Raw genomic sequence first — 22260 nt, forward strand, 5'->3', positions numbered from 1 at the left:
TACCTATTGTGAGGAAATATTTCTCGATGCCAAACATTTTGTTTTTTTAAATCATTTGCAAAAAGAGACGAAACTGATTTTGATTTCTTAAGAAATTTTAGTGTTTTTGAAAACAGCATTATTACAATTATAAAGCATCTTTCTGTTGTTTAAACAAATTAAGATACCATTAATTCTTATCATAAGCAGAATTTTTGTACTGGTTATGATTTGTAAGGAAAATTACCACTATTCAGTGTATTTCAGTGAATTGATATTTTTTTTCTTCTTTATACATTTTGTACTATTCTACTACATTCATTAGTTGTATTTTTGTCTACTTGTTACTTTAAGGCTGTACTTAGGTGAGGTTTTAGAATAAGTGTCAAATGTTCAGATTCCTCTGTGTTTTTCCATACAATACAATGTAAAATATTTTGCCCCATAACACCTATTTATCTTTTAACATAAGACTTAACAGCCCATAACAGGTCATTTGACAAAATTTAAGCAGATTCTTAATTTTATAAATCAAATATCTCAAAAAGGAGCTCCATGACCTACAAATATTTTTTGCTTATTTTGACCCTTAGCAATACTCTTCCAGCTTTAAGCATCAATTTTGAATTCTTGATTTATTTAATTTTACTTTATATCACCTAAGTACATCCTTAATTAAGTGCATTTTGTATCCACAACTTCTCTAAAAGTAGAGACACGTTTTAAATCAAATTTTCTAAAATTCTATAGTACTTAATGGTGTTGAGTCTGCCTTTTTTATATTTGGATTCAAATGGTTTTTGAGGTTTCCTTATTTATGTAATTTTTTTTTTTATTGCAAATGAAATCTATACTTTATCCTTAATTCATTTGTCTTTTAGAAGAAAACTTTTGTTAAAGATAAATCATTTAATCTCTGCTTTAAACAACCATCGAAACATTGTAATAAATCATAATTTAAAGAATGCACCTTATCGCTATTTGTCTGCCATTACTGGAGATCACACAGGTTCCCGTAAAATTTTGACGTCATAAAACAAAATCTCTGATGCCACAATGGAAAAGTGATTGTTGTATGCGTTAAAAGTTCAAGCGGCCGGGTCAGCCAGGATTAGCGATAAGGTGTATTAAGTTGAGATTTTGTATATGCCAAAATTATATTTAAGATATTTTATAGGATTTTTGCACTAATATTGAGGAATCTTGTCCTCGGTAGTATATGGTATTGCATGAGCTAGTGAATATTTTGATATGTATTACCATAGATTGGTAAAACTTTGATTTGAAAAGACGAAAAAAAAATTTCGTAAAAATAATCATGTTATTTTTTTCATATCAAAATATTGTTTATGTTAATTTCACATGAAATTGATGCTATATTCTAATGGCCAATCTAACTGTTGTGTAAACAAATGCAATATTCATGTATAAAGATTTATTGTAAATATCATACTGAGGTTCTTTTCACCAAAAAATCTTACGAATAAAAATACTTGTAAGTCATTGACATTTTAGTATAACTTATGATCAATTGTAATCGTAACAATGTTGGTTAAATGAGTCGCAGGGACTTTTGTTATTATACATTGTTTTTAGTTATGATTTGTGTATTTCCCACCTAACCTATTATATGCACATGTATGTAGAAATGTAGAAATACATTTCAAACAGTAAAAATTATTGATAATAGATTTCATGGCTTTGCCAAACATAGGTGGATCCAGACCCCCCCTTTCATGGGAAAATTTGGTTGATTATATAGGGAATCACTGAAGTGTGACTGGAGCGGGCCCCCCCCCCCCCCCCCCCCCCCCCCCCCCCCGTAGGTCAGTTATCGGGCCCCCCCTTTCAAAAAGTTCTGGATCCGCCACTGCCAAAGTCTTACAAAGATTTACAAGGCTATGTAAAATTTGTATTTTTTGAACATTTACATCTAAGGTTTTCTTAAATAAATCAACAAAATCTATGAAAATTGGGGTTTATTTTTATTTAAAAATAAATAATAATGAATTCACAGAAACTTTCCTTTATTAACTTTACGCAATCCAAATGGGCATGATAAACTTGTGTTACTGTACCTAAATGTTATTGTAAAATCCAGGTAGTTTCATTTGTGGAAATGGTTAATTGTAGTTAATGTTTTATTATTTCTTTACTTTATAAATGTATTTATGATTTTGTTGTTATCATTTAATTCCATTTTGTTATTTTTTAAATGTTTAAAAAATGTAGATATTTTAATTTTATATATGTATAGCAGATAAAAGAAAAAAGTTATTTTAAAGTAACTTCTGTTAAAAGAGCTTTATACTGATCTATATTTGTACATTTATTCAATGTAAACAAGAAAAACTTACAAATATATTTGCAGGAATTTATTTAATTTTACAAATAGTAAATTGGATAAGATTTAAAGTTTGCAAATATTTTAAGAAAAATAAACATGAATGTGAAAATATACCATCCCCTTAATATATCACAGTATGCACTAACAACTTAATAGTAACACAATGTGATAACTTGATTTTTTTTCAAGTTTCAACTTATATATAAAACAAAAATTTCAAATATTTAGTATTATTCGTTAGTCTTAAAGAGGGCCAGTTTCATATAGACATACATATTTGTTATATTTTATTGTTATAGGTCATTTAAATATATCCATTTATAATCTGTTTGCCTTGTGCGATAACATTATTTTATAGTGATAGCCAAAAATGCTAGTTTATCATTACCACTATAGAGTATAGATTTCATGTAAAACCACTTTTTTTTGTTAGATCAATTTTTATCAAATCAGCAGCATTGAATGCAGAAATCTTCTATATTCTTAAAAATAATAGTCTGACATATACATGTATAAAGATGAAAGTATTCTTTCAGATGGGATCTTAAAAAAATTATACTCGCCTTTATGACGTCATTTACCAGATAGAGGGGGTCGCCTGTATCCCTGCACTATTAACGTTCATCAAGCGTCTTAGTGATCGTCATTGTGTAGGATAAACTAGAAATAATGGTTGTTCTGTAGGTACTTAATGGTAATTCCCTAATGACAGCAGTGCTGATTGTCATTTTTGATAATTCAATTTTATACAATATATAATTATAGTTTTCCAACCACTCGCTCAGCATTGGAATGGAAGTGACGACTCCCCTAAACACACAAATAACGTTTACCAGAGTTTTTGACGGAACTCGAAAGTTGTCTATTGAAATGTCTTAGACATACTTGTTGCAGAACACTTCCATTTGATTTATTTTTCACGGAGACAAAATAAATTTTGTATTCATGCATATGGCTGACCCCAAAAATATCTGCCAATTAATTGATTTTTATCCAAAAAAATCTTTTTATGTACATTCCATTTTTTCCACACATGTGATTTTTTTTTATTTTCTGTTGAATATTTTGAATGCTTTATAGGGCTTGAAAATTGTGGCTTTTTCATTTTTGCATCAGATTTTTTTGGGGTTTGAAGATGACCATTACAAGACAGAATGTTTTCTCTGTGTAATTTTAGACCATAAGGCCAACTAATGTTGAATATAAAAAAAATCTCATACTGTAAGAGGTCCAACAGATTTTTTGTTGAATTCTTATTATTGTAAACCAACTAGTTTTTGTCGAGCCTGCAACTCTTGTTGCAGAAAGCTCGACATAGGGATAGTGATCGGGCGGCGGCGGCTACGGCGGCGGCGTTAGCTAACTTCTTAAAAGCTTTATATTTTAGAAGGTGGAAGACCTGGATGCTTCATACTTTGTATATAGATGCTTCATGTTACGAAGTTTCCGTCAGTCACATGTCCAATGTCCTTGACCTCATTTTCATGGTTCAGTGACCACTTGAAAAAAAGTTCAAATTTTTTGTAATGTTGAATTCTCTCTTATTATAAGTAATAGGATAACTATATTTGATGTGTGCGTACCTTGCAAGGTCCTCATGCCCGTCAGACAGTTTTCACTTGACCTCGACCTCATTTCATGGATCAGTGAACAAGGTTAAGTTTTGGTGGTCAAGTCCATATCTCAGATACTATAAGCAATAGGGCTAGTATATTCGGTGTATGGAAGGACTGTAAGGTGTACATGTCCAACTGGCAGGTGTCATCTGACCTTGACCTCATTTTCATGGTTCAGTGGTTATAGTTAAATTTTTGTGTTTTGGTCTGTTTTTCTCATACCATATGCAATAGGTCTACTATATTTGTTGTATGGAATGATTGTTAAGTGTACATGTCTAGCGGGCAGATGTCATGTGACCTTGACCTCATTTTCATGGTTCAGTGGTCAAAGTTAAGTTTTTGAGTTTTGGTCTTTTTATCTAATGCTATATGCCATAGGTCAACTATATTTGGTGTATGGAAATATTTTATGATCTTTATGTCAGTCGAGCAGGTTTTATTAAACCGTGACCTCATTTTCACGGTTCATTGCACAGTGTTAAGTTTTTGTGTTTTGGTCTATTTTTCTTAAACTATAAGTAATGTGTCAACTATATATGTTGTATAGAAGCATTGTTAGCTGTACCTGTCTGCCTGGCATGGTTCATCTGACCTGGACCTCTTTTTCAAGGTTCATTGGTCTTTGTTTAGTTATCTTGGTTAATGTAAAGTTTATGTGACAGTTGTAATAAAGCTTAGATTTATACTTAAGACTATCAACATAATATCAATGATTAGTATAGAAGGCGAGACATTTCAGCGTGTGCACTCTTGTTACAACTTTTGCAAGTAGAAAAACAAAGTGAAAGTTAATATAAGTGGATACAAATATGTGAAAGTTGTATATTCCCTAAAGAAAAACAAAGTGAAAGTTAATATAAGTGGATACAAATATGTGAAAGTTGTATATTCCCTAAAAATAACAAAGTTTAGAAAATCAAGAAATTTAGTTGTCGTGTTGTCATCTTAAACGCATGAAATGCAAAATGGTATTAGAGAAATAATAAGTTGGTTTACAGTATTTCATTCATAATAAAATGTCAAATGCATTTTTTATTGACATTCAATCAAATGCAAGGTGAATGTAAAAATGAGAAAAAAAATCAGCAAAGTCAAGTAAATACTACTTTTAACTTTGAATTTTGAATTTTGAACCTCTTTGCATGAGAATCTTTTTAATTTTATTTACTTAGCCTCATTTTTGTTATATTTTTACCTGTGATTATGTTATATTATGAATCAAAAGAAATTATTGTTGTATTTGTTTTCATTCTAACCGATTCTGTGTTACAAACTTTTTATATATGTATATATAGTTTATACTTCTATCAATAATATTAAATTTGTAAAGAGGAAAATGGGTGCAGATATAAATCTTCATATAATAGAAGTAGATAAGATTTAAGAAAGCTGAAGATAGTTAACATTATCTAGTAGTATGCTAGAATTAATATTTCTTTTATTGAAGGATATTTATTGTTGTTACTTTTGTTATATTTCTTAGTAAATTTCTTAGATTATGTAAAATCATTCTACAAAGAAATTTCATTGAAAGAATTATTGATGATGCCAAAGTAAAAAATCTAAATACCGAAAAGTCAGCAACACTAGATATTTCTATAATTCACATCTATATCAATAAAAAATCTTGAAAACATGTCTATAGAAATTTTTCAAATGACAAGTACTGAAATTCAGGGTTCAAATGTTTTAATGAATTGGAACAAAAATTAAAAAAAAATAATTTTAAATTGGAAAAAATTGGAAAAAAAAGTACGAAATGAATAATTATGACATCTTTGGAAAATACCTTTAATAGGTCAGGAATATGACAGTTGTTTTTCATTGGTTTATATAGACTTAAGGTTTGGATTTGTCAAGTTTTTTGTACCTTTCCCTTTTAGATGTTACATTGGAGTTTGGTATTTTCATTCATACCTTTTTTCACAGTACATGTGTGTATAATTTATGACTATATATCATAAGTATTTTTTTTCAAAATTTTTCGACTTTTCAGATAATATACATGTATAATATTTTCCTCCGAAGTTTGATAAGTACTATTTGTTATAGAATAAGCATGAGTCTTAGTTGTTTATTTGTTAAATTGTTAAATGTTTTTCTATTGTGTCATATTGCATGTAAAGAACCTTAACAATGTTATACAATAAAATAAAGAAAAAAATAAAGTCTTTCTGTCTTTTTATATCCTGACTATGTGTATCCTTTGTTTTCATGGCAACCACATCAGTGTATACTTTGGGGCTTTCTATTCTGCTCCAACTTTCTCTCTTTTTGTCCTCATTGCAATGCCGTGCAGAAATACCTTAATATTGAGAATAGAAATGGGAAATGTGTCAAAGAGACAACAACCTGACCAAAGAGCCAAAAAACAAGATGAAGGCCACCAATGGTTCTTCAACAAGGCGAGAAAATCCCTCTCTCAGAGGTGGGCTACAGCTGGCCCCTAAAGAACAAAGTGTACTAGTGAAAGTGGACGTCACACTACTCCAAAACAAATAAATAATCTAAAATTAAAAAAAAACATACAGGACTAACAAAGGCCAGCCTTGTACTTACACATATACATAAACATCTTTTCCAAGATTTGAAAAGAATCATATCAAAGGTTTTATCAGCTGTGTTTAGGACTTTTTCAGAAATCAGTGCCCAACAACTTTTTTCAATGGAGTTGTGCATCTTGGAAGTATAAATTATATTAAAATTGCATTGTAGTTTATACTTTCGTCCTGGAGGAAAATGACAGCTTAAGTAAAATTGATAGACGGATGCCTAGTGATGACTTGAGACCTACATGACATGTAAGCACATGGGGGATGATGAATGCCAAGTGACGCCCCTAACACATTCTATGTGATCCTGGATACTACTGTGCCTCATGATTACCTCAAGACCTCTAACTTAAATTTGGAGATCTTCTTATATGATAGTTTCTTCAAGTGTTGCTCTTAAACCCTGGAACAGCTGGTGGCAAATTATACTCAACATAAACATGTACATGTATATATATAACATGGAACCAAACACTACAGTCTCTCAACTTGTCTTTAAAATGAAGAACCACAATTACTGACCATATAACCTTCGTCTGTATAACACCCATTTGTCATATCATACGTCTTATAGACATTTAAACTGTGGGATCAAAATAAATCAAATAATACAAATAACTAGCAGAGGGCTTAAACTTGTGTGTGCACCTGCATGTATCTTACTCTTTTATTTTATTTAAATCCTTGCTGGAAGTCCTCTGATATATTGAGTGAATATAAAATCATTGTTATTGATATCTGATGACAAACAAGTTAAAGGTAAATGATTCAGTATTATTACCAACATAGGTATTGTGGTTGTCCAAGCTGTTATGAAATTGATTCTATAATGAATGATTTTATAACTAGAGGATAGAAACTGTGTTGTCTGATTTCAAAACAAGATCTGAAAAATACACACACATGTATGAAACCTGGCTAAATAAACAAAACAGGATAAGTTTCCACATTTAATTATCACAATATATCACATTCATAAACATTTAGCGTCTAGTTTTTGACTAAAATGTGCACTTAACAATATGATTCTATCAAATATAAAATGTTTTCATTAACAGATAGGTCAAATAAGGATTTCAAATAAACTATACTCGAAATAACAAATTTTGTATACAAATTTCTAATTTATATCTCAATAGGCTATTTGCCAATTCCCGTAATTGACCCTTTTATTAGAGATCCCTAAAAAAGTTGTCTCCCTTATGAGGGACATTAATTTTTATTTACAATGGAGAGCTAGCAGAAAGAGCAAATCTACCTGTGCGTAATGTGAGTAATTTATAAGGTTTTCAAATCTGTTAATAACATTACATGTAATATGTTGTTTAACTAAATACTTTTGACATCAGAAATTATTTTTCGTGAAAAATTTGTTAAACCGCTGATACATCACTTTCAATTCATCATGCTTTGCATTGGCTAAAGCCAATTTTGTCTGGTATGGAACCAGTCTACTATTGACAAAGGGAAGTAATTTTTGTTTAAAAAGTGTGTAATAACAGAATCAAATCGGTAATTGGCAAATGGAGTATTGGTGTAAACATTGTTTAGTATCATTTGACTTCATGTTTTTCCCTAAGTCTGTATAAAATCTATTGAAAATTTTTGTCTCAATAGTTTGACATATATCACTTTTACCCAAGAGATCCATTATAATTGGTATATCACAGAAAATAAATTTCACAATATTTTATTGTGTAGAAGCATATTTTTTCTCCATTACTTAAATCTAGCTTGATGTGCATTTTACAATTTAAGCCTTTGAATGTATGATAAATATATACAGACTGAAGATGAAGTCTGAAGTCATTAAACTTCTTTAAGTCTACATGTCCTTGTAGCAATTTCATACAAAGGCTACAATTGTTATATATTCTTATTGTCAAAACACTTGGAATATCCTGGAAATTCATTTGATTTGTTATTATGATTGCGCCACAAGGTATTGAGGTTTTAGAATTCAATTTAAGAAATTTCATAATAACTGCAATATCACTTATCTATATATGGTTTTCAGTTGAACAATTGAACAAGTAACTTTTTCTGAACAAATCAAATAAGTTAGAATGTACACAAAATGATATTTTTTTATGATATTGCACTAAGACAAAAATTGCTTCAAATAATTGAGATCATAATTTACAAAACTATTTTTTCAAACAGTTTTACAAGCTTTGGTGTAAAATAAAATGGTTATTGCATGAATATTAGTGAATATTATTCCTCATAGAATATACATTTTACTCAAAGTAAAATTTACATTTGACAATTGTCACCAGTATTCACAAAATAACCCTATAATGCTGTCAAAAATAAAATATTTCTCTATTTTAAATTTCTGCGTAGTTCTGACATTGCAATAAAATCAAACTTTTTTCATGTACTACAAATTTGATAATATAAAAGTAAAATAAACAGATTGAACTGTAACAATACAAGAGGTTTGGATGGGAGGGTCCTTCGTTTTTGTATTCTGTAATTTTATAGGCAATTTTCTCTATTCTTTATACTTTCTGCCCATTGTTCTTTAATCTTTACATTTAAACACCTTATATTTCTGTATTGCAAATATTTTTGGTCCGTTTTTTTACATTTTTTATATTTTTGGTCCATTTTTCAGTTATCTTTATATTTAAAAAAATTTATATTTCTCTATTCTTAAATTTTGGTCCATTTTCTCAATTCCTATATTTTTTATCCAATTTTCTCTATCCTTTATATATTTTTGGTCCATTTTTTTCAAATCTTTATATTTTTTGCCCATTCTTCTCTATTTTGTAGACCCCCATTCACACCCTCATACAATAATGCTGTAACAATTTAACATATATTTCATAAATTCAGGTCATAATGTAAATAACAGCTGTTGAAATATGACACATATAAATCTTTGGTGTGGTTAAATGAATTTTTCTAAGATGCAAAAATATGTCATTTGTAAATAACAATCAATATTCTATCGAAAACATTAAATATGAAAAAATGTTGAAATAACAATCTGAGTCTAATGAAATTATGAAATACAGTGAAACCTGTTAAACCGAACCTCTTCGGGACTTCAGATTTTGTTCGGTTTTGGCCGATGTTCGGTTTTATCAGGTTCAGAACGCATGCAATATGATATGAGGGTGCTTAAGAACAAGTTTGGTTTAGACAGGTTTTCGGTTTATGCAGGATTCGGTTTAGTCAGGTTTCACTGTACATAGAAATAATGAAATGCGATATGATTGCCAATGAGACAACTCTCAACTGACATAGAAAGTTAGCAACTATAGGACACCATACGGCCATCAACAATTAGCAAAACCCATACTGCACAGTAAGATACAAAGGAACCTTAAATAACAAATGCAAAACAAATTCAAACAAAAAAATAAACAGCCTAATTTATGTAAAAAAACAATAAAGGAATCTAATTGAAATGCTGTAAAATTAGTATTATCCTTACACACACACTCACACTAACAGCACTATTTCTAATTTTTCTTTTCGAATTCCTACTCTGAAAAAATCACAAACAAAAAATGAAAATGTGTCCATATTGACCTTTCACCCAACACATACTATCACATTTTCATGTTCAAAGAACTTCAATTTCTGAGTAAAAATATTAAATTCATATCATGATGAAGATTTTTTTCTAAGTTTTGTGACCATGATTTCATGTTAAATTACCTTAGGCCATTACTTATACCTGAGAATGTACTTATTTCATTCCATCAGTCTATGTTAAGTCAATCCCAAAAATATTGGTAAAAACCTTGAAATTGACATGTCAATATATTGTTTACATGAAATGATTGTACTTTTTTACATTTGGGATACTGTATATTGGTAAGCTTATTAGGTATAACATATTTTATATACACTTAAAAAGTTCTTAAGGAATTTCTTTATCAAACTTAAGTTTTGTTATAAAAATATCCACTTGTCTGTGAAAATTTAAAAAATCATGTCAATTGATATAAGAAAAGAAGATGTTGTATAATTGCCAATGAGACAGTTTTACTCTCCACCAGAGACTAAAATGATATAGAAGCCAACAACTATAGGTCACTGTACAGCCTTCAACAATGAGCAAAACTTATACCCTAGATAAGCTTTAAAAGGCCCCCAAATTATAAACAATTCAATGGAGAAAACTAATGGCCTGATCTAAGTACAAAACATAGATGATAAACAAACACGATTAAAAGAAACAAACAACAACCATTTAATGTCTTTTGTTCCTCCTTACAAAAGTTCTTCTGGATACTTCAGAATATTTCTTCAATTTTGAACAAATATCAGAAAAGAAACTTGAATACCAAGATGGATTTTATGATATTGGTATATCATCAGATTTCTGCTCAAGGATCTTTTTCCTTTTTTGAGATTCAAAGTTCTCTGGCTTTTAATGTTTACTTTTCAACATAATTCATTTAATCTTGCTCTAAATCCAGCTCTTCTAAGCTTTCCTCTAATTTCTGCTGTTCAATGGCCTCTTTCTTTTTTTGCTGTCCAAGTTCTATGGCTTTTAATGTTCCTATTTCAACAGCATTTATTAAACTGGCTCTAAATCCAGCTCTTTCTAGAGTATGCATTGCAGCTATTGTGGTGCCCCCTGGTGAGCAGACTTCATCCTTTAGTTGACCTACATGTTTACCTGATTCTAAAACCATTTTAGCAGATCCCTGAAAATTAAAAATTATACGCATATATAAACAAACTAATGTAAAAGATGTTATATTGAGATTTGATGAACATTTTCTGTGTACAATTTGGTGAATTGAAATTCTAAACTATCAGCTATAAATAAAGAGGAAGATAATAGCATTGCTGATCATTGCTAAAGTAAAAAACTATTTTTTAAAATGTCCAACTATGACACATCAGGAAAAAGATGCAATTTTTTACTTATTTCAATCATAAGCAGGAAAACGAGTACTTTGACCACTCATTTAAAAATAAATCCATTTGATTATGTACACAGGTTATTTGTACTCGATTTGCAGGGTGAAAAATTAGTTCCCTTTGGAATATCAATAAATTTAAGGACTTAGATAGTAACCCCATTCGGTAGTTTCTTCCGAGCAATTGGTAATTACATATTATCGCTATTTTGTGCATTTTTCCTTTGATCTTTTTTTGTGATAATTTTCATGTCATGCTTCTCGCTTGAGATGGAAAAATTATCGCTAGAAACTAAGGAGGCCATGTGGTGTTGCTAACGAAATTGACATTGAAATTGACAACGTCGTCATAGGTAAAATAGCGATAAACAGATTATCATTGGTCATCTCAACTGGATTGCTATTATCACTTTCGCTGTCCAGCTCAAGCGAGAAAATCAATCTTGTTGAGATGATCAACGATAACCTATAATTATCAGGTTTTCTACACATTGATATCATAAACCATCAGCTGCAAGTCACAACGTGAAATTTGTTGGCTATTGAGAACAGTGAACAAGGAAAAAAGCTTCACATTGTGTTGAGCTGTATGACATCATGTAATCGATATCAGTCACAGTGTCAAAAGCTTTCTCCAACCCCAAATACATATTATGTCATGTTTCATCTGAGAGATCAGTTGTACTTGAGGTACATGTAAATAATAAAGTGTATTTGATATGGCTTTTTTAAAATCACAACTGTATTAACAGGAGACACCAACAAATTTTCCAAGAGCTTTCCAGGGATCATTTTGGTTGTGGGTTGATATTCTCTTTTTATCATATATCATTACAGTATATTCAGACTTACAAGTAATGTCTGAGCAGCTAATTTAATTGCTAAATCCCTTGGGAGCCCCATCTTGACACCGCCATCAGCTAGAGATTCTATTGCAGTAAAAGCCTGAAATGAAAAATATATTGATATAACAATGCAAGATTTTCAGAGGTTTATAGACTTTAATCATGTAAATTGAACTTTTATACATGCAGGAACAATAAAAAGAAGCTTATTTAATCTGAGATCATGGACCATGTTAAATCAACTGATGAAAGATAATTCCTCTGTAATTTGTAAACACTAAGTGCATAAAAGCATTAAGGCAAAACTTACGATCATTGCTAGTATTTCCTAAGATAGAGTTTTCTTATACTTTGCCACAATGTATGACGTCATATAATCGATATCAGTCACAGTGTCAAAAGCTTTATCCAACCCAAAATACGTATTATGTCATGTTTCTTCTGAGAGATCAGTTGTACTTGAGATACATGTAAATAATAAAGTGTATTTGATATGGCTTTTTTAATATCAAATCTGTATTAACAGGAGACACCAATAGATTTTACCATGCTTTTTTTCAAAAGTATTTGCTTGATTTTACTTTTTAAAGTAGTTTTTACTTGACCAATAACCAGAATATATCCTACCACAGTATAGGTGAACTGTTTAAAAATTATACATTCTAGAGTCAAAAGTCGGTATTATGAAAATAGTCTTTTCTATTTTATACTCACATATGCAGGTCCACTTCCACTCAGTCCTGTCACTGCGTCTAACAAATTCTCAGATCCTTCTTCACAAATTCCTATACACTGCAGCAGTTCCCGTACCAGTTCACTGTCATCCGGCAGGGCACCAGCACCCATAGATATCACAGATGCTGCTGCTTGTACAGTGACAGGAATGTTTGACATCACCCTAACAACTCTCGTATCTGGAGGTAGATTCTGTAAGAAAAAAATTTAAAAATCAAAATCATCCAAGTTATTACTCTATTGGTCTCTTTTGAAGCAACCGATTAATTTTATATACAAAAGATAAAATGATATGTAAAAACTCTGTAAAATATAATACTGGCTATGAAATTAAAATCACATTTTAGCAGAGGCGGATTTAGGGGGGGGCCCAGGCCCCCCCTTTTTTGGAAAAAATTTGGTTGCTTATATAGGGAATCACTGAAGCGTGACTGGAGCGGGCCCCCTCTTAGGTCAGTCAGTGGGCCCCCACTTATGAAAATTTCTGGATCCGCCACTGTTTAGAACTTAATAATTTCATTGCTTGTACTCCAAAATAAAAATATCGACATGTTATTCTTGGGTATGGGGGAGGGCCACTTCCTCTATACAAGGTGATAGAATGTGTTGCTGGAATAGGTCACTTTATCAAGCTTAAAAATATGTGAATAGGTCAGGAAAACTATCAGAAATATGGTTCCCATAACCTCTTCATCTGTCATCTTTATTGGTGTTCCCGGCTGTATTTATAAACCATTTTTTCTCTTTTGGCACTACATTACACAATACACAGACAGTCCACATGACACCCAAACAATATGAGAAAAGGTTACATTTTAAACAACACAATATATGAAAAGGTATACATTTTTAAAATCTAAATTATATGAAAAGGGTAGGGTAACAAAACCCCAGTGGCACCCCCTATCAATTAAGTATTAATGTAGCCCCTCCCCTCCTCCAGATGTTAATAGTTCAATTTGCATTTGTAAGTGACAGTATAAAACAATATTATGCTGTATATTCTGAGATAATATGTAACAATGTTTTAGTGTATGCTTTTAAAAATACTACCCAGGGCCACAATTAAAAATATTTTGGTTTGCCCAAACCCTACCCAAAGGTTGAGACAGTGGGTAGGTAGGTAAGCATTTTCTTTTTTTTTTCAAAAAAAGAAATTGATGTATCAGGTGTTTATTAGTCTTCATGCCTATCTGATTAAAAAAAAAACTTCTTCAAATCAGGACAATAAAGAATTTGAGTAGGCAGCTTTTTTCTGGGTAGTTAGGGTTTGGGCAAACAAACCTATTCTTTTTTATGGCCCAGAGGCATAAGATTCTGAAGATTTTGCTAACACAGATTGATTTTTTTTTATCAGCAACTGATTAACCATTTGTTGCTCTTTCTTTCAAATTTCCTGCTTTTCATATCGTTGTGCATTTCCATTCGAAAAATGCAACTGTGTCTAAGCCGACCATTTGATATTCTGAGAAGGGCAGGGGGATGGCAGAAGGATATTTCGATAATTGTTTCTTCTTTTCATTAGTTCTAATGCATGCTTATTTTCACTTTTGTATGCATTTAACTTCAACGTTTCTTGTTGTAGAATATTTATTCCCATCCTGTCCGGCAGTAAATTATATATATATAGTCATCTTACCAGACCAGATTACTTCAATTTTCAATATTTAGACATACCTCTTCTAATATAGACAGGGGAACTCCTGCTACTATGGAAACCATTATTTTGTCCATAGTCACATGATCTTTGACCTCTTTGAGTACTTTAGATACAATGGAGGGTTTGACTGCTATAACTATCATTTTACTTCTATCAACAACTTCTGTATTCTCTAGTGTTGTTGCGATACCAAGATTCTGTGAACAAAAAATAACAATTTTTGGAAGGCTCAGATCCAGTTGTTTTTAAAAGGGGGTTCTAATCCCCTGAACTACACAAAACGTTCACATAAATAAGAAACAATATACAACAAAAGTAGAGGAAAAACAAGGGGGTTCCAATAACGAAACACTCTCTAGAATTTCCGAAGTTTTGCTATAGTGTGCAAGGTAATTTATACCAGTGATTTTTTTCCCAATGTTATTATACCACTAACCAGGATATTTCAAATACTGTGGACTCATTATTCATGTTTTTTTCATGGATACAATTTTTCATGGGTTTAAGAAAAGTTGTATTTCTTTTATATTTTTTTAAACCTTAAAAGTGAGAGATTTGATCTTCACATCAAGAGACAGCTGGTGTTTCACTGTTTGGATTGATTGATTGATTGATTGGTGTTAAATGCTACTTAAAGCACTATTGGTAGTTTTGTGGTGGTTAGTTTTTAATTTGCAGAGGAATCTGTTGTTCTTGCAATTTTATTTAAGAATTAAATGCTTCTTTTTGTAACTTCAATGGGGTGTAAAAGTCAGAAAAGTGTTGACCAAAGTATATTTTGTATCGCTTCATTCTTAAAATGTCGGTACGGTCAATGCTTTTACAACCCTATAAAGTTACAAAAAGAAGCATTCAATACATATAATTACATTTTTTAGCTAGGATCATGAAAACACGATTTTTATCAAGTTTTTATTTAATTTACCTGTGTACTTTATTGAGGGACCTGTGTCGTGTCAATGATAAATTTTATTGTGTAATGAAGTTGATTCAGGAATTACGTGAGATTTCAGTGTAGCCAATCAGAATAAAGTATTATCATGAAACATGCATCTAACATTGTCTAATGTAATTATTTACCTTTAAAAACCTAAGCATTCTTGGATCTGGATCACTTGCTGTAATGTTCTGTGCCTTTATAACACCTACAAAGATAGAGCACAGTTCAATCAGATCAATACAATTTGAAACATTACAAAAGGTTTAGTTTTAGGTCAAAAATGTGTCACCTTTTGGTCATTCCCTTATTATTTCAGATAAAAATACAAATTAATAATTGTCAAAATCTAGTCTGAGGTACTATTTTGATGCAATTTTTAATGTAAAATCGTAAATGTGTACAGGTCTTTATGTATGCTATGTCTTTGGCACATTCCCCATTTCACCAGGATAATTCAAATACTGTGGACTCATTATTCATGTATTCATGTCTTTATGTATGCTATGTCTTTGGCACATTCCCCATTTCCATTCTCAATTTTATGGTTTGAAATAATTTTAAGAAATGTCATTACTGTTGGGGGCCTCGGTGGCCGAGTGGTCTAGGTAATTACTACTGTAATCACTAGCCAGTCAACACTAAGGTTGTGAGTTTGAACCCCGCTCGTGTGGGTGCACTCCTTGACTCCAATCTAAATTAACAAGGATTGTCAGTTTTCCTATAGAAGGTCAATGGTTTTATCCGGGCACCCAGGCTTCCTCCACCAATAATAACTGGCTGCCACGAAACAGCCTAAATGCAGGTGCTTAAAAGTGGCATTAAAACATCAAAAATAAATCAAATGTCATTACTGCGAAATCATTATTAGTACCTAAACTCGTCTAAATATATATGTATATATACAAAAATTGATATGAGGTCCCATTTTTAACTCTATTATCAAAATAAATATGATTTTTGTGTATAAATTCTTATTATTTGTCTTAAAACATGCATAAACCCAGTATTTCCCTAAAAATATTTACAAATATATTATAATTAAAGACTTTTTTCTGTATTTTAAATAAGAGAAAAAATATGTTCATTTCAGACAAAAAACATCTCCTGTAGAATTTGTTTTTAAACCGTGTTCTTATGCTGTTATGTATATGATATAAAGAGGTAAATTTCAAAAGTGAAATGCTTATGACCTTAGACTTTGTACTATACATGTATACAATTGCATGATGATGTCTTTAAATTAGAGGACAAAGTTCACTTCAGATAACATTACAAATTTAGTAAAATTCCAAGTCATCCTGGAGCATAATATATTGACATTATATCAATACTATTCCCATATTCATAAAATAATTTATTAACCTGTGCTGGTATAAAGTTATTTGATACAATAAATTAATTGCAATGCAAATTCTTTTTACAAAAGGGAGATAATTCATGTTAAATGAACAAGTAAGAAACAAGTAATAATGTCTCTGTTTAATCACTCAATAGAAACTTTATAGAATATCCAAAGGGTTGTCTGTCATTACCTCCAATGTACATCATGTACATTTCAAGTGAGAATAACTTTAAACATTAAACCTTAAATCAAAATTAACTCAAAATTTTTCAACATGTGGATCATATATTTGATTCTACTCCCACGGTCCACCTCCCCTCCAACCCTAAATCCACCACTGGGTATCACACTTGGACTTTATAATTTAAATTAAAGTTAAACTCCAGTTTCTTGAACTCTTTACACCTACTGTATACATGTATATAGTACTATGCATAAAGGTGATGCAACTGTTTATAAAGTTGTACATATAATTATTTTTCTTTTCTATACAAGTACCAGATGTTACACATCATATAGTAATTTTTCTACTGTAGAAATAAGATGTTTTTTCACAATTTTTCAAACAAATTTCATTCATAATTTATTCCAGTAAATATTAAATCCATACTAAGTGCAGATTATTTATAGAAATGCCTAGGCCTTTGTTTTTTCTCACACAGGTTGTTTGAGATGACATATTGAATCATGTTGAATAGGGAAATTAAAAGTTCTATTACATAACATTGAAGAAACAGAAAGCATCAATTTTTTACTTTTTTTCCTTTCAAACAGTGATTGGATCATGCAGAATTGATATTAAATCAGTAATTTCTGGCCTCCAAAAATACTTTTAATTTGGTACTGTATCATATTGTATTAACAAACTAGGATTGAATGGACGAAAAAATTTAGGACTACAGTTATGAACCACCCTACCCCTCCCAAACCTGTCTTCTATTATTTGTTTGAAGGTTAAGGAGGACGAAATCAAACAATAAATTAAATTTGGCTTAATGGCTTAACAAGGTACATGTTTCTCTTCCCATCCCTGAATGGTGCCAAAAATTTGATAAAATGAAACATTGTCTAAAAATTATTTCACATTTATGACATTTATACCACATTCATCACATTGTCAAATGTAATAGTCTTTATAAATGATATCAGCACCATAACAAAGTCAGATCAATAACCTTTTTTTACAGTAAACAAATGTATTTGCCCTTTTCTGTATTGCATCATTTTTCTAACCGAATTATTGTTAATTTAATCTTATGAAATAAGCCTCCTAAGTAATTTGTTCTGCACATGTTCCAGGTTAAATAATTCCATTTTTTTATAAGTACAAATATTGAGATATTGCATCATATAAACATGAAAACATTAACTTTTCAATCTTTTCGTTTTATATTGATCTATTTATCTATTAATTTATAAGGTATTATCACGGTAATCAGTTCTTTATAATAATTTAAAACCAATTAGACCATGAACTTTTTTCTCCGTATTTTATCATTTTGGGGTCTAAACTGTCATGAATGTATATTTATGGTTACGTATGCCACAATATTGTTGCTTGGGAAACAAAATCTCACTAGATTCCTAAGTCATATAAGTTCAAAGACTCAAAATTCCTACAACATGTACAACATGTAAAAAAGTCAACAGATAAAAATTTCTGATTGAGATGCACATCTACATATTATGTCGTCATTAACTAAAAGGTTGAGAAAATTCTGTAGTGAGGCTTCAGGCATTCAGGGGAGGTATTGCACTTTTTATAAGTGGGGTGAGTTGGCAGACCTTTATTTAGTGGGGTTTAAACCTTTTTCGTTAATAAGTGAGTTGTCAGACTGATTGTTCAATTTGATTTTACACTTTTTCAAAAGTGGGGCAAATCGGTAAACAAGAGTGGGGTGATTTTTTTATAAAGTGGCGATATAGTGTGGGCGGATTGGCAAGTGGGGCGAGTTGACATTGTTTGATATCTACTCATCGTGTTCAGGGGTCATAAAGTGTATACATATCACATAGTAATATATAAAGTATATCAGGGATGGGCACGATTACTGACAAATATAATCGATTAATAATCGATTACATGAAGGATTTTTGTGTAATCAATAATCGATTACTTTTATTTTTGTATGTAATCGATTGCAATCGATTACTTTATTCAAAGTAATTACATTACTTTTCGATTACTGTCAATTACATGCTTAAAATTTTTGATTTTAAATTAATAAATTAAGTTTAAACACAATTATGTTGCTCAACGTTTGTATAGTGGAAATTTAGAACTTTACCAAATACAGCATTTAAAGCATTGTTTCCAAAATATAAGTTGACAGTTGTTTTGTAGATGGAATCTCTTACTGAGGATCAGAAATATTAAAAAAAATCTTGACATTTTGAATTTCAACATGAATGAGAGATGACATCACGTTGCATCAATCAATTATTCGTAAAAAAAGTTTTCTATGGAAAAAAAATATAAAAAAGTAGAATAATTAATTTGTTCAGCTAATTTTAAAGATCAAAATTTATAATTATAATGAATTAATTCTTTTGTTTGGATAACCACCCTATTTACAGGGGTGATCTTACACTGACACACCGCGTCCTTGTAGGATAACTATTAAGGACAGTTGACATTTAAATTTCATGTTAAATCTAACAATATAAATCTGTTCATCATATCATTCATGTTCATTAAGCATGTTGAGGCATAACTGAGTGGAATTTAACTGACTAACTTTCAATTAACATGAACAATAGATTGTATTTTCAATCACTTAGACTAAGGCAATAAACTTAAGACATGTGCATTATAAATGAAGAACATAAATTCAGAGGTGTATCCAAAAGGGGGAGGCTTGGGGTTCCTTGGGTTGATCCCCTTTTTTATGATCAATGCATTTGAATGGGGACATTTAGTTGGAACCACTAACCCCCCTTTTAAACCTGGGTTGAGAAAACCCCTATTTTATACCCCCCCCCCCACCTTTTTTTTAAAGCTGGATCTGCCCCTGCAATTGGTGCATCCATTAACGTTGCAGGTTACTGCCATTATAAGCAGAAATGTGCATTTCAGGGGAGGATTCTGTTATTTTTAAAAGCAGGGGTTCAAAATCTAGGATAAAGGGGGTACCAACCATAAGTCTCCATTCAAATGTATTATCTTTTTGACCTAATTTTTCTTATTTTTTTCCCCCCATTTTTCTGAGGTATTGGTAAATTATTCTCTATGCTATAAACCCCATCCAGACTAAGAAGTTAAGTAATCTCAGTAGGAAATATTACACATACATGTACTAATTAACTATTTGTACATGTAGAAAATGTACTTCATTTTTTTACATAAATAAGGCCGTTAGTTTTATCGTTTGAATTGTTTTACATTGTTTTATCGGGCCTTTTATAGCTGACTATGCGGTATTGGCTTTGCTCATTGTTGAAGGCTGTACGGTGACCTGTCTGTGTCATTTTGGTCTTTTGTGGATAGTTGTCTCATTTGGCAATCATACATGTACCACATCTTCTTTTTTATATTATGATAAGATATTTTTTTTTTTTATTTCCAATTATGGGCCCCAAAGGGCATAAACATTACAACATCAATAATTTTTTCATAATACAATACAAACAATGAGATAAAAAAAAAAAAAAAAGTTAAACGAGAACTATTTAAGTTCTTAAAGAATACGTAGATAAAGAATCTATAGTATGTTGGTTTTTTTTTAATACTAATGCATTTTATTACAAGTGTGGTTGATATAGATAACAAACAAGCAGCCCAAAAAGAAAAAAAAAAGAAAAATAGATATCCACATATGTATAGTACACAAAAAGTTGGATCAATTAAATATATAATAATTAGCCAAAAAGAAAGTAGAAATTAAACATGTCCATGACTCATCCTGTGTCAGCAGCAAATAGGAAAGCATTATGGTTTCCTAAAGGCAGCTGACACCAGGGGACGATACCTTATGGGCCATAGGCATGTAAAATGTGTGTAAATGTCTCTTTCCTACCTGTATCAAAAGCAAACAAGGAAGCATCATAGGTAACTTGAATGCAGTTGATACCAGGGGACGATGCCTCAAGGATATAAGAGAACATTTGAATAAATAATATATCTTAACAATTATTTTTTTTTCCTAATCGGCTAGTATGTTTGTGATATTCAGATGAATATAATTTTCTATGTCCAATCAAATGTATATACACACATAGATTTCCTTTAACTAATCTTCACTTAGGAAGATGTTTGTAAATAAAATTACATATTATTTTAAGTAACTCAACATTTTCTACACTAAATAACCAGATAATTTTGCTTTGACTGTTCATATGATTAAAATAAGAATTATATTGTGCAATACTAGCTAACATACAATTTCTATCATCCTCAAATTTGTTACAATCAAATAGAAAATGAGCCTCATCTTCGACAGTATTGGAAGAACATTTATTACATATTCTGTTAATTCGGGGAATACCCTGATATCTACCTAATTCTATTTGTAATCTATGAGAAGATACACGTAATTTAGTAAAACTTCTTCTAAGTTCAAAATTCTTGATCAATGTTAGATATTTTTCAAAACCAAAATTTGTTTTATATAAAAGGTAGGTTTTCAGTTTACTGTCTGAAAATTTATCTATAAAATGCTGTCATTCTTGTATAAAAGATCAATGATATTAGCACAAATCCTTTAAAAGTAGATCAATAACCTTTGTGAATAAACATAAGTATATGTCTTATCTATTTCCTGTGACATATATACATGTATCAATCATGTCAATCATTCCCTCTGAATTAGACATGGAAATATACATTTTATGTTTAAAAGAAGCAGATTAAAGAATTATTGTTTTTATTAGAAATTCCTTTTGTAATTTTACTAAAAATAATATTGTCAGATAAAATTAATTTCCAGAAATAATCCCAGACACAAAGAAACATTGCATCATCAACATCTCAATCAGCTGATTATTAAAAATAACTGGTTTATTTCCCTTTAAATGCCGCCGCTTAGGTTATAAAATAACACGTTACATACCCGTTGAAATAAATCCTCTTGCCATGGCTTGGGCCATTCGGCCAGCACCTATAAATCCAATTGACATTTTTTAGAAGAATATTTCCTGATGTAGCACACACCGACTGAAATTTTAAATATTTGACGATCGACGATCGATTGCATTTTTGTGTATATTTATTGTATAGCACGTTTACACCGACTGACTGGTTTCCCCAGTTGAAGTTTCGATTGGTTGAAATTCCAATGTTTCCGCCTAGAATATGCATATTCATGATGGAAAACAGTTTACTTTTTTCCATCACTACGGTAATAGTATGCA

At 30.7% G+C, this 22260-nt stretch overlaps 2 protein-coding genes across 3 annotated transcripts in view; one reads left to right on the forward strand and one right to left on the reverse strand.

Moving 5' to 3' along the window:
- Positions 1-22260, forward strand: part of LOC139498374 (5-hydroxytryptamine receptor-like) — a 219679-nt gene that overhangs the window by 90995 nt on the left and 106424 nt on the right. The window lies entirely within an intron of this gene.
- Positions 9161-22137, reverse strand: LOC139498371 (pyrroline-5-carboxylate reductase 2-like). Of its 2 annotated transcripts, XR_011657912.1 has the most exons (7): positions 21960-22137; positions 15710-15774; positions 14647-14826; positions 12949-13161; positions 12242-12334; positions 9700-11170; positions 9161-9529 (listed from the first exon to the last, which is right to left on the reverse strand). XR_011657912.1 is itself a non-coding variant. In XM_071286751.1 (6 exons), exons 1-6 carry the CDS (start codon positions 22024-22026, stop codon positions 10919-10921), a joined length of 870 nt encoding a protein of 289 aa, XP_071142852.1. In that variant the 5' UTR covers positions 22027-22137; the 3' UTR covers positions 9161-10918. The 2 variants fall into 2 exon arrangements, 1 of the variants encoding a protein (XP_071142852.1); XM_071286751.1 differs by having other exon boundaries at positions 9161-11170.

This window comes from Mytilus edulis, chromosome 12 (genome assembly GCF_963676685.1).
Source record: "Mytilus edulis chromosome 12, xbMytEdul2.2, whole genome shotgun sequence".
In the NCBI taxonomy this organism is placed as follows: Eukaryota; Metazoa; Mollusca; class Bivalvia; order Mytilida; family Mytilidae; genus Mytilus; species Mytilus edulis.

Excerpts from the sequence above, each read along its gene's own strand:
- LOC139498371 (XM_071286751.1), bottom strand. The coding sequence starts at position 22,026 with ATGTCAATTGGATTTATAGGTGCTGGCCGAATGGCCCAAGCCATGGCA. Across the intron at positions 15,775-21,959 it reads AAGAGGATTTATTTCAACGG|GTGTTATAAAGGCACAGAAC; the intron begins GTATGTAACGTG and ends CTATCTTTGTAG. Across the intron at positions 12,335-12,948 it reads GTGGAAGTGGACCTGCATAT|GCTTTTACTGCAATAGAATC; the intron begins GTGAGTATAAAA and ends TTTTCATTTCAG.